General features: G+C 43.8%; 1 protein-coding gene across 2 annotated transcripts in view; it reads right to left on the reverse strand.

The window, feature by feature from the left end:
• The window catches only part of CACNA1S (calcium voltage-gated channel subunit alpha1 S), an 89906-nt gene that overhangs the window by 55204 nt on the left and 22424 nt on the right, over nucleotides 1-12278 (reverse strand). For both annotated transcript variants that reach the window (XM_087719892.1, XM_087719891.1), the window contains exons 8-13: nucleotides 12026-12174; nucleotides 11144-11225; nucleotides 10451-10611; nucleotides 9689-9914; nucleotides 6849-7056; nucleotides 6047-6167 (exon numbers count right to left, since the gene is read on the reverse strand). In XM_087719892.1, coding sequence (XP_087576018.1) covers nucleotides 6047-6167; nucleotides 6849-7056; nucleotides 9689-9914; nucleotides 10451-10611; nucleotides 11144-11225; nucleotides 12026-12174 — 947 coding nt within the window. The remainder of the gene's footprint in view (nucleotides 1-6046; nucleotides 6168-6848; nucleotides 7057-9688; nucleotides 9915-10450; nucleotides 10612-11143; nucleotides 11226-12025; nucleotides 12175-12278) is intronic.

Raw genomic sequence — 12278 nt, forward strand, 5'->3', positions numbered from 1 at the left:
GGGGTGTCAAACTCAATTTCATTGAGGATAGCATCAGGGTTGTGTTTGACCTAGCGGGGGGGCTGGGTGTGTGTGGCCAGGAGGACGTGGCCAGCTTGCGCAGCCTCCCCGAGCTCCATTTTTGCTGGTACATGATTTCAGGGGGCCATCATGGCTGAAAACAGAGCCCGGGAGCTCCATTTTCACTGGCAGAGACACTGTGGACCAGTCATTCACTGTTTCCAGGGTGGCCCTGTGGGCCAGATGTAAGCACCCTGCAGGTCGGATCCAGCCTGCGGTCTTGAGTTTGACACCCTTGATGTAGATGAATAGTAGGGCCAGCATTATATAATGATTAAGTGCTGCACTGGGACCAGACTTCAAGTAGACAACCTGATCAGGGAGTTTCCTAGCTGACTTTGGGGCAATCACGCTATCCCAGTCCAACATGTTTCACAGATAACATAAAGCGAGATTCCATTATACGCCACTTTGAACTCCCCAAGGAAAGAAGGGAAGGGATAAAATGAAGTACATAAATAAATAAAAATATTGGGACTAAGTCCTTTATCTGTCTCTATAGTAGGGATATTATTTCACGTAACTATAAAGATAATATACTTCTTAGAATATTTTTTTAATGTTTTCTTTTTATATCAGCATAGTAGAACAGACTTGATAATGAAAGGAAATTAATAAATCCAAAAATATTATTTGTATGCACTCCTGAAGTGATGCCTGGCATGGTTGTGGACAAAACAATAAACAAAGCAAAAAAAAAAATTCCAGTGTTTGATCGTGTAAAGGAGGCACAAAAGTAAACAACAGCTCTTTATTGCAAATCAAGTAAACATCCGGCTGGAGAATGGTCGGGCACATCCCCTTTTAAAGGGATCTGTCAGACCTCTTGACCAATGAGATTCAATCTCTGTTCCTAACGGAACAGAGGACTTTGGTGGAAACCTCTTGCAGTCTGTCAGTGGGGGGGAATATCTAACACCCCTCCCCTCTAGGATGGAACAATCTAACTAGTGACATAGTCACATAAGTAGGGGGCTTTTGCGTAGCTCTGCCTGACCTGCGCAAATCAATTCTGGTGTTTCCTTCGCACAAGTCGGATGGACCTGTTGCTCCTGCAGACCCGCCTGGTAGAACTACCTGGAACTTCTCACAGGCCGCGGCTGGAGCTTCTGGTGTTGATTCGCTCACAGCTCACCATGGCCCTGCATCAAAGTCAGATAAGTCTTCCGATATTCTCAGGCTTTCCTCAGGACTGCTATTTTGTGTATAGCTTCTTTCGGTTTGTGCAGGAGTTATGTTGGGTTGTCTAAGCACTGAGTTAGACAAGCAGCTACGGAATTGGTCAATATGCCTTCTCCAATTTCTACCATTTTCAAGTTTTACTGTGTACGATCGAGGACTGGTAATTCCAATTATAGTTATGGGAATCCATAATGTTCCCCCAGTTTAATTGTGTACATATACCAAATACCCTATGGAGAAAGACCTGACTTTGCTGGTGGAGCAGTGGGTGTTGAGGTGGAATAATTTGGATGTAGCCGGTCTAGGTGAGACCTAAGGCAGCGGCCCATGAGGAGTCCAGCGGGGCTTCTTCTTGCACTGGGTGTGATGTGTTGAATGAGTAAGTAGTGATCAATTAGTGTCTGCCAATCGCCAGGGGCCATCCTATTGAGGGCTTCCTTTGCAGATCTTACCATTCGTTCTGCCTGGCCATTGGAGGCCGGATGGAATGGTGCAACCAGGGCATGTCTGATTCCCTGAGCTGCTAAGAATGTTTCGAATGTCATGGCCATGAATTGGGGCCCATAGTTGGAGACTAATACATCGGGGAGGCCATGCATGGAGAATAGTTTCCGTAGTACCTTGATGACCGATTCCGCTGTAGTGGAATTCATCAAGACTACTTCTAACCATTTAGAATATGCGTCCACGACTATGAAGAAGGTTTGGCCATGGACTGGTCCAGCGAAGTCAATGTGTATTCTGGACCATGATGCTTGCGGGTGCTCCCATTTCTTGGCAGGTGCTTCTGTGGGAGCTGGTCTGGACTCCTGACAGGGCATGCATGTAGCTACCCATTCTTGTATGTTCCTGCCAATGTTAGGCCACCAAACATAACTCCTTGTTAGAGACTTCATTTTAACAATCCCTGGATGCCCTACGTGCAGTGCTTCAAGGACTGCTATGCGCAATTGTTTGGGAATGACTAGCCTGTCCCCCCCCCCCAACAAACAACTGTTAATAACCGACAATTCATCCCGCTTGGAAAAATACATTTTGAATTCAGTCCCAACAGGCCCCTTGGGCCACCTTCTGCACACCCAGTTCAAAATTTGTTTTATTATGGGGTCCTTTGCTGAGTGGTGTGCAACATCACTGGATGAGACGGGTCCGGTTTCCAGGCAGTCAATGAGGAGGACCAATGTCTTGGGGGTGAGGTCAGTGAGAACTTCGGGCAATGGACAACGGCTCAAGGCATCCACGTGCCCCAACGTGGTGCCCGGTCAGTGGATGAGGTGGTAGGAATAGGCTACCAGAAATATTGTCCATCTGGTTATCTGGGGAGATTGTGATACCAGGGTGGGGCGGTCCTCAGCCAGCAAACCTAGCAACAGCTTGTGGTCTGTGATCAGTTCGAAATCCCGGCCATAGAGGTACTCGAGGAATCTTTTAACTCCGGCTACTGCAGCCAAAGCCTCGTGGTCCAGTTGGCTGTAGTTCTGCTCAGCGGCGGATAATGTCCTGGAGTAAAATGCAATGGGGGCTTGGGCACCATTTGGCACACAGTGGCTAAGGACTGCACCGACACCGAAAGGGGAAGCGTCACAGGTCAACACCAAAGGCAGGGTCTGGCTGTATTGTACTAGGAACAAGTCTGCTGCTAAGAGTCTTTTTACGGCGGCGAATGCGGTGGCCTCAGTTTTGCCCCAGGACCACTTCATGTTCTTGGCTAGGAAGCGATGTAGTGGTTCAGCAACTGTCGCTTTCTGTTTGAGAAAGACGCTGTAGAAGTTAAGGAGCCCGAGGAACGCCTGTAGTTCGGTCTGACTGCGAGGTGTGGGGGCTTCCTTAATGGCTTTAATTTTTTGTGAGGTTGGGTGAATCCCAGACCCATTGATCAATGTACTTTTGGTACATTGATTTTACATTTTTCTTTATTAAGGCGGAGGCCCTTGTCTCTGATTCTAGCCAAAACTGTTCGTATGCATTTTAAAAGTTTCGCGTCATTTGCGGTCGATACCAAAATGTCATTGAAATAGGGGACGACTCCTGGAATCCCCTGCAAAAGTCATTCCATTACGCTTTGGAACAGTCCGGGGGCGATACTAATACCGAATTGCAGGCGGTTGCATTTGAATGCACCCCTGTGTGTCCCAATGGTTTGGGCCTCCATGGTAGCGCCATCTACTGGCAATTGTTGGTATGCCTGTGCCATATCTAATTTTGCAAAGGTTTTTCCGGGCCGAGGGAATGTAGTAGGTGTTGTACAACAGGTACAGGGTTGTTGTAGCACGTTATTAATTGTGCATGTATAGTCTGCACAGATACGTACAGACCCGTCAGGTTTGACAGGTGTCACAATAAGTGTCTCCCAGCGTGCATGATTGACTGGTTCTAAAATCCCCTGGTTCACGAGCTTATCAATTTGTCAATTTTTGGCCGGAGAGCGAAAAGTACTCTCCTGGGCTTAAGCCTAATTGGGGCTATTGCGGGGTCTAAACTAAAGGAAATGAGGGTTCCTTTGTACTCACCCAGACCGGTGCCGAAGACATCCTCGAACTCCTTAAAAATGGCTTCAGCAGCGGCTTCAGCAGCAGCTTCAGTGTTGTCCTCCTCCACAGAGTTGACTCCGGTCACTTCCATTCGCAGAGCTTGGAACCAATCAAGCCCCAGCAGGCTCTGAAGGTTGTCTCTGACCACCATCATGGGGAGTTTTTTGCAGAATTTATTGTGGCTTACCTGGAAGGTGCCTTGGCCCACAATGGGAACCTGGTTCCCCTGATAGTTGTGTAGGCAGACGTCGGGGTTTCTGAGGTGTCTCTTTTGTATCTTGGGGATCGTTTGCTTCAGGACTGACCATGGAATTATGGTCAGTGATGACCCAGTGTCGATCTCCATTTCACATGGAGAGTCCTTGATGCGGACAGTGACTTTCAGCTTTTTGGGGTGAATGGTACAGATATGTCTAACTGGAACAGTGACATTCAGCTTTTTAGTGCGCCCAGGGTGGCTTTATATGGCAGAAGTGAAGTTGGCGATTCTATCATCTCCCTCTGAACCCCGTGAGTACTTCTGCCAAGCCCCTGATTTGGGTCACTGTTTGCGGTTTTGGCCCCCCTTGGGGTGTCCTGCAATCGCAGGAAAATCGCTGCGGCACACCTTGACGATGTGTCCTTTCCGCTTGCATCGCTGGCAAATGGCTTTGTGGAAACCGCAGGATGATTGGACATGGTCTCCTCCACAGTTAGCACAGGGCAGAATTTGTGAGTTGAATTTTCGTGCCGGCTTTGTTCGGCTACTGCACATGCATTCTCCTTACTCTCAGGCTCTGTGGTCTCGTGGTGGACGCGGGTACTTTTCCATGCGTCTGGAGGTGCGATGCAGCGCTGGATGGTCTCCACTGATTGGGCTGCTGATTCAGATGCTCTAGCTTCATCTAGTGATATCTGCAGGGAGAGGTTGGATCTAGCTAGAAGCCTTCTCTGCAGATTGAGATCTCACACCCCCAAAATTATGCGATCTAGAATCAGGTCGTCCAGTTCACAGAACTCACAGTGGGCTGTGGCTTTTCAGAGTGCCGCCACGTATTCGTTGATTGATTCGCCCTCCTTTTGGTTCTGGATGTTGAACTGGTACCGACGAACAGTTTTGGATGGTTTCGGCATGTAGTGGGTCTTCAGCGTTAGTTGTAGTGCAGACCAGGAAACTGCTTGTAGTGGGGTCAGTTCTGAGAGGTTTTTTGCCATCTCGAATACTTTCTGACCACAGTATCCTAGGAACAAATTCTTTTTCCAGGCTTCTGGAATGCCCATGAGATTGTTCACTTCCAAGAGACACTTGAATCGGAGCATGTATGATTCCCAGTGTTCTGTAGCTGGGTTGTACAGAGTTGGTGAGGCATGCATGGCCATTCTGGTTCTCTCTGGGTGGTCAGTGATGGCTAGCTCGATGCCTCACGGGATGCTCCGAGCTGGATGTACTTGCAAGGCTTTGCTCTCTTTGTTTGCCTAGTTGCCTTCCAATCCCATCCTCGTTGCCAGTGTTAGATTGGGTAAAGGAGGCACAAAAGGCTTCAGTAAACAACAGCTCTTTATTTCAAGTCAAGTAAACATCCGGCTGGAGAATGGTCGGGCAGCATCCCCTTTTAAAGGGATCTGTCAGACCTCTTGACCAATGAGATTCAATCTCTGTTCCCGCCAGAACAGATGACCTTGGTGGAAACCTCTTGCAGTCTGTCAGCGGGGATGGGGGGGGGGATATGTAACATCCACATTTTAGCAACTGTGTATATAAGGGCAAAAGAAAGAGACAGCTGATATTCAACCAGCCAGTGTGCAGAACCAAATCAGATAATGAAAATGAAATCATGATCATATGTAATAGAGACCTGTCTTCCTCCTCAAACTCCCATCAGTATTTGAAACTATTGAACATGCTAAAACATTATTTTTCAACTTTGGCAATTTTAAGATGGGTGGACTTCAGAATTCCCCAGCCAGCTTCTACCCATGATACAATTATACATTCTTTGCAACTTTTCCATGCACCTCCTGCTTCCATATGGAATCACTAACTTGCATAAAATAGAAGATGGTAACCTATCTTTCCGAGTAACTGAGGATCTCCTATTTATGTTAGGGGTCACTATATTTTGAGGAGGGCATTACTGCGTTGCATTTTATGGCAATGTTTTGTAAGAATACAAAATGAACCAAAGCGTGCCATCTGCAAACTGGTTGTTAGACTAATTGAATCACACCACTGCCTTACAGTCCATCACTAGTCAAGTATTTAAATCTATGAACACTGTTTAAAGAAAGGATACAATTCCCACATACAAAGAGAACAATAAAATAAATGCAGACCAGCACACCAGGATAGACAGGCCCTCCATAAGACATAATCCCATTGTACATGATAGAGGTCCAGTCTTCTGCAGTCAGGACCTAGGAAGAGACAAAATATTTTGAAAGCATCAGAAATCATGTAGAAATATTTGGCTTTCAAACAAGAGTGAATGTCTAAATCTCCTTCAGCGTGTTGGAACCTGGGTAATTGAACCAATTAATTATGAGTTCAGCCACATTTCCTCTGGGATTTAGGAGAAATGATTTCTCATTGTTGGGAAACTCCCACCTTGTCCCACCTCCCAGCTGCTGAATTTCTTCACTCTTTCCTATCGTCAAGCACTATTTGTTACTAGTCCTTTGCTCCCTCCTGCATAGCGGCCAATTGAATTCCCACTTTTTCTTTCTTCACCAAGAAAAACAAAGGAAGGCAGAGAGGAATGAGGGGACTAATATCAATCAAGGCTTATGATTGTCCAGAAACACCATATGTATTGTAGCCTCATTTTGCTTTCTGTCTCTCTCCCTCCCTTCTTCCCTTCCTCCCACCTTCATTCTCACTCACTCTCTTCCACCTTCTCTCTCGCCTTCTCTTTCTCTCTCTCCCACTCTCACCTCTCTCTCTCTCTCTCACTCACTCACTCACACACACTCTGACAAATGTCCTACTCATTTCAGAAATTATCCCACAACCTACTTTCCTGATAATTTACCCACTTAGACATCACATTTATTTCAGAAATTGATTCTTTGTCTAAACAACCTTGACTTCAGCTGTACCTGGAAGACACTGATGAGAGCCTGGGGGAAGTTATCAAAGGTGCTGCGTCGTATTTCCGTATCATCAAAATCAAATCGCCCTCCAAAAAGCTGCATCCCTAAGAGGGCAAAGATGACCATGAAAAGGAAGAGGAGGGTGAGGAGAGAGGCAATGGAGCGCACAGAATTCAACAGAGAAGCCACTAGGTTGTTCAGCGAGGTCCAATACCTAGAGAAAAAGAGAAAGATTATAAAATTCATTATCACATCAGAGAAAGTGTGGAGTGTATGCAAATCAGTCAAGTTATCTAGCAAAGATAGGAATCTAGAAGAGTAAGGTCTAAATTACTGTTCTGATCAACTACAGATAGTCCTCGACTTACGACAACTGACCCCAAAATTTCTATTACTAAGAAAGACAAGTGAGTTTTGCCCCATTTTACAAACTCTCCTGCCACAGTTGTTAAGTGAATCACTGCAGTCATTAAATTAGTTAACACAGTTGTTAAGTGAATCTGGCTTTCCCTCTTGACTTTTCATGTCAGAAGATCGCAAAAGGTGATCACATGACCACAGGACACTGCAACCATCACAAATACATGCCAGTTATCAAGCATCTGGATTTTGAGCCCATGATCACAAGAATGCTGCAACATCGTACGTGTGAAAAACAGACAAGAATCACTTTTTTCAATGTCATAACTTCAAACAGTCACTAAATGAATGGTTGTAAGTTGAGGACGATCTGTAGTATTACACTTACCACTAACAGCATATTTGTTCATAGAAAAACGAATCGCAAGTTCTCTCAATTGGTGCCTTCACAGTTGAGGATGGCCATCCAAGATTGTAGCAATTTTAACAGATGGAACGGAATATATTCAGTGTAACCCCTTAGCATAGCACAGTAAGTACAGGCTATTTTTGTCTGAGTCCTCCTATCACCTCCCTTCCTTGGAACCTAGTAGAGATGGATGGGAATCTAAGGCTACCTGTCATGAGGGAAGGGGCAAATACCATAATCCAATATCAGCCATAACAATAAGCCCCACATTTTGATAGGTTGGAATGGACTGGATGGCAGAATTAATCACTGTTTAATCACTAGGGATCTTTTCAATTATGTGTCTGACCCAGATAATAAAGATACTTTATCATAAAACAAGAAGCATAAGAATAAAATTAACAAATTAATTAAAATTAATTAATGATAAATTAAATTCTAACAACATGTTTAAATAACAACAGTAATAATAAAGCAGCAAGTGAATCAAAATTAAGACACTTCTCTCAATATTTATTTTATTAGTTTCATCTCAACTGAGATGAAAGATGCTGTAATCATCTTCCCTGGTCAGGATGCCTGAAGAATAAATGCAGCAACTGAGATATCGCTGTTCTGACTCTCGGCTGTAAAGAAAATCATTTTTTCTTTTTTTAAAACAAGTCATAATAATCTTTCTTTAAAAAAAAACAATCAAATTTAGCAGCCACCACAGTTGCATCTTATGGCAATGAATTCTCCGAAATCATTTTTATTGTGTGAAGAACTGTTTTCCTTTCACTCTATTAGGTGGATCAATATGAATCAATTTTTTGGAGTGCACAAGTTCTAAAATATAGGTATACATGGGCAAGGACTTAGGGATCAGAAGGAAATCTCTCTCCCTCCCCCTCTCTCTCTTCCTCCCCCCCCCCCTCTCTCTGAAGCATCCAGGCATGCTGAACACTTTTGACTACAAAGATGCACATCTAACACCTTAGTTGTCATATATCTTTTCATCACTGCCATGTTGGATCTGACTATACTCTTGAATTTTATACGGCCAGACAAATCAAAGCTCAGCATATATTTAAGGTGACTTGAGAAGAGAGGAGTAACATGGACAATTTTCAATGTTAAGGATATTGAAGCACAAAATTTCTTAGAAATATGTTATTTCTTAGAAAGTTTATGCTGCTGTTCCTAATTAAAAGTCTAGGGCAGTGATCCCCAACCCCCGGTCCGCGGACCGGTGCCAGGCCGTGGAGTACCTGGCACCGGGCCGCGCAGCGGCCGGGAGCCATGATCGCTGCAGCGGCCAGGGGCCATAGTTTCTTTCTGTATGCAAATTAGGGCTAACTGGCACAAGGGGTGTTAGTGGACCGCTGGTGGCACTCTGACATCACCAGCAGCCCACCGCCCCCCTGTGTCCAGCGCCGCCCTTCTCATTCCTTTTCAGCGCTTCAGCGCTGGCCGATTCCTGAAAAAAACCTAAGAGCGCCTGCGCAGCTACGTAGGGCTAGCGTAGACAGTGCTAGTAGTGTAGCCTTGCGTAGGCCTCCCACCCCTGTGCGCGCTCAGCGGGCCACGGTAAAATTATCAAAGGCTGACTGGTCCGCGGCGATAAAAAGGTTGGGGACCACTGGTCTAGGGTATGTATATATGTATGTATGTATGTATACACCTGCACATTTCTGGAATAAATAGATCTATATATTATAACAAGGAAACTCTATCTATCTATCATCTATCTATCTATCTATCTATCTATCTATCTATCTATCTATCTATCTATCATCTGTCTGTCTATCTGTCTGTCTCTCTATCTTCTATCTATCTAGTTTTCCTTGCTATAATATATTGATCTATTTACTCCAGAAATGTAGCTTCTAGCATTGAGGGCTAAGGGATCGCAATATGACGTACACACACTGAAAGTGCCCTCTAAATGGAAAACCCTTGTGCATTCTGACTTCATGTTTTTTTTTTAAAAAAAGACTTATGGGACTAGCCCAAGGAAATACTTTTATAAATAACTATAATATATGAATGGGATGTTTTTCAACAGTGCTCTGCTTCTCCCAGAGAGGAAACTCACTTAGTTATCTTCAAGAGTCTCAGCAGTCGAATGCATCGCAAGACAGAGATGCCCAGGGGGCTCATGGAAGTGATCTCTATCAGGATGAGCTCCAAGATCCCAGTGCACACCACAAGGCAATCAAAGCGGTTGAAGATAGACATGAAGTACTGACGGAGGCCCAGGGCATACATCTTCAGAATCATCTCCACCGCAAAGAGGGCCAGAAGTACTCGGTTAGCCACATCTGTAAGCAGAAAAGCTTTACTAGTGATGAATGGAAAGGATATGTTCTGGCCATCAGGTGTTCCTCAAATGCTCAAGTCCACAGAGCCAAAACAAAGTCACAATGACACTCATGATGATATGATTGATGCTCTGCTCACTGTTATTTTGACAGCTCTGTGCAGACTCCCCCTCCCACCGGTTATTCTTTGGAGATTGAGGAGAAGAGCTAGAGTTCATTGAAGAGTAATCCCATGCTTCTCATCATGGAAAGAGACACATGAAACTTCATGTATCATTTCTTTTGGCCAAAAGCACAAGAGGATGGAGAAGTAGAGACAAGAAGATTTATTTTAAGATAAGAAGACATTGCAACTGGTGATGGAACAGCAAACAAATCAAAAGTGTTATGAGAATATGGTTGCTAATAGATATGAGGCCAGTTCATTGGGGAAAAATAGAATTTCATGAGAAGTTAAAGTTTGAACAGACAATGTCACACTTACCTGCTTTTAATCACAACATGAAAAGTACTGAGAAACTAAATGCTCAGCTCACCTTGAGCATGAGTCAGCCAATCAGGTTGATGATGATGCTCGGTAGCTATGGAGATAGTATTCAAACCGACAATCAAGATCACTGCCCAATAGAAAAAATTTGACTTAACAATTTCACGGCATTTTCTGCGAAAAAGACGGTTCCATCGTCGCCAGTGCCGACTAGAAGAGATTTAAAAGATAAGGGCAGTTAGATCTATTTCCTCAAACCAGTCTCTACAATGGAACCCTGTAAAGCAAAGACATCTGAATTCCAGATCTTTGCAGTGTTTCTTAACCTTGGCAACTTTAAGACGTGTGGACTTCAATTTCCAGAATTCCTCAATCAGCATATGCTGGCTAGGGAATTCTGGGAGTTGAAGTCCACATGATGTAAACTTGCTAAGATTGAGAAACATTGTTAGGAGAATCAATTTTTTTAGCCGGTGTGCTATGGCGTCAAGTTTCAAATATGTATTGTAGTACTTGCCCCTGTTATTAATAGAAAACTTTTAAATCATACTTCTCTACACTACTATCATTCAAGTATGTTGGATTGCAAACTGTACCATTTACTTCTTCACCAAATGATATGCAAATTTCCACAGGTAATGGTTTTCCAGAGATTAAGTTAGAGAGTCCTTCAAAATGATTGATTTATGTAACACTGAACTACAGAACATGAATTTGCTTAAATTTTAATGGCTCTACTTACAAGAAGAGGATCCATTTATTCATGCCTTCAATCTCATATAGGCTGTCTGTCTCTGACCCACCTTCATCTGATGACCTCATTCCTATGAAATTTAAACACAGGTATGATGTTTGCAAATTAATTAATGGAGCTATAGATAATGTTACCACAAAGTTTATTTACAGATGTAGAAATTGATGTTAACAAATATTGCAGAGTTCAGTAACTCTGTTGAATATACATACTGATGATTTTTATAATCTATGTCTGTCTGTCTGTCTGTCTGTCTGTCTATCTATCATCTATCTATCTATCTATCTATCTATCTATCTATCTATCTATCTATCTATCTATCTATCTATCATAATCAGAGGTGGTTGCTCCCAGTTCAGCCCAGTTTGGTTGAACTGGTAGCGGTGATTTGGCTTGGGTCACAGAACCGGCAGCAACCCAGGCTGGCTACGCCCCCGAATCAGTTCCCCGGTATCTTCTGCCATTGCCAGAATGTTTCTGGGCATGCACAGAGCAATTTACATTCAACTGATATTTGTGAGCAATGCACAGCGTGCATATGCTGCGAACTGGTACAAACTGGTACAGGAACCCACCCCTGATCATAATAATGATCAGCTTCATGATGACAGCAATAGTTCACTTAAAAAGCAAGCATGGATATTTGAAAATGCCATAATTTAAGCTGTGTTTTGGAATTCATTTTTGTATCCTTTTCCAATATCCCATTTTTTCTGCGTTTCAGAATGGTTATGCTGCCTAGTTAGCCTCTTTAACCAAGCCGCTTGTTCTAGAAGCTCCTATAATTAGAAGCTTCACTGCAGAATGCTCTGGTTCATAAAATATATAGTACAAAACTAGTTGGGCAATCCTGCTGAAAGAACAGAGCACCTTCACCGTGTGTCCGGTCACTGTCCATGACTTCTGCATGAACGATCCAGTCCATGTAGCCTTTCATATCCTCTTCCAATTGCTGCTTCTCCCTCAGTTTCTGGAAGGTACCTCTTGATTTAGCTTTCTCACGCTCTTTGGTGAACTCCCTGGAATAAACTCAGATGAGCACTAGCGATACTTAGCATAGCAGTTAAGCCCGTGAGCAAGGGACACCCTTAGGCAAGTCATTGCATTTTAGATTCAACACATA

This window comes from Thamnophis sirtalis, unplaced genomic scaffold (assembly GCF_051295495.1).
Source record: "Thamnophis sirtalis isolate CommonGarterSnake01/CBP01778 unplaced genomic scaffold, rThaSir2_p1.2 scaffold_7, whole genome shotgun sequence".
In the NCBI taxonomy this organism is placed as follows: domain Eukaryota; kingdom Metazoa; phylum Chordata; class Lepidosauria; order Squamata; family Natricidae; genus Thamnophis; species Thamnophis sirtalis.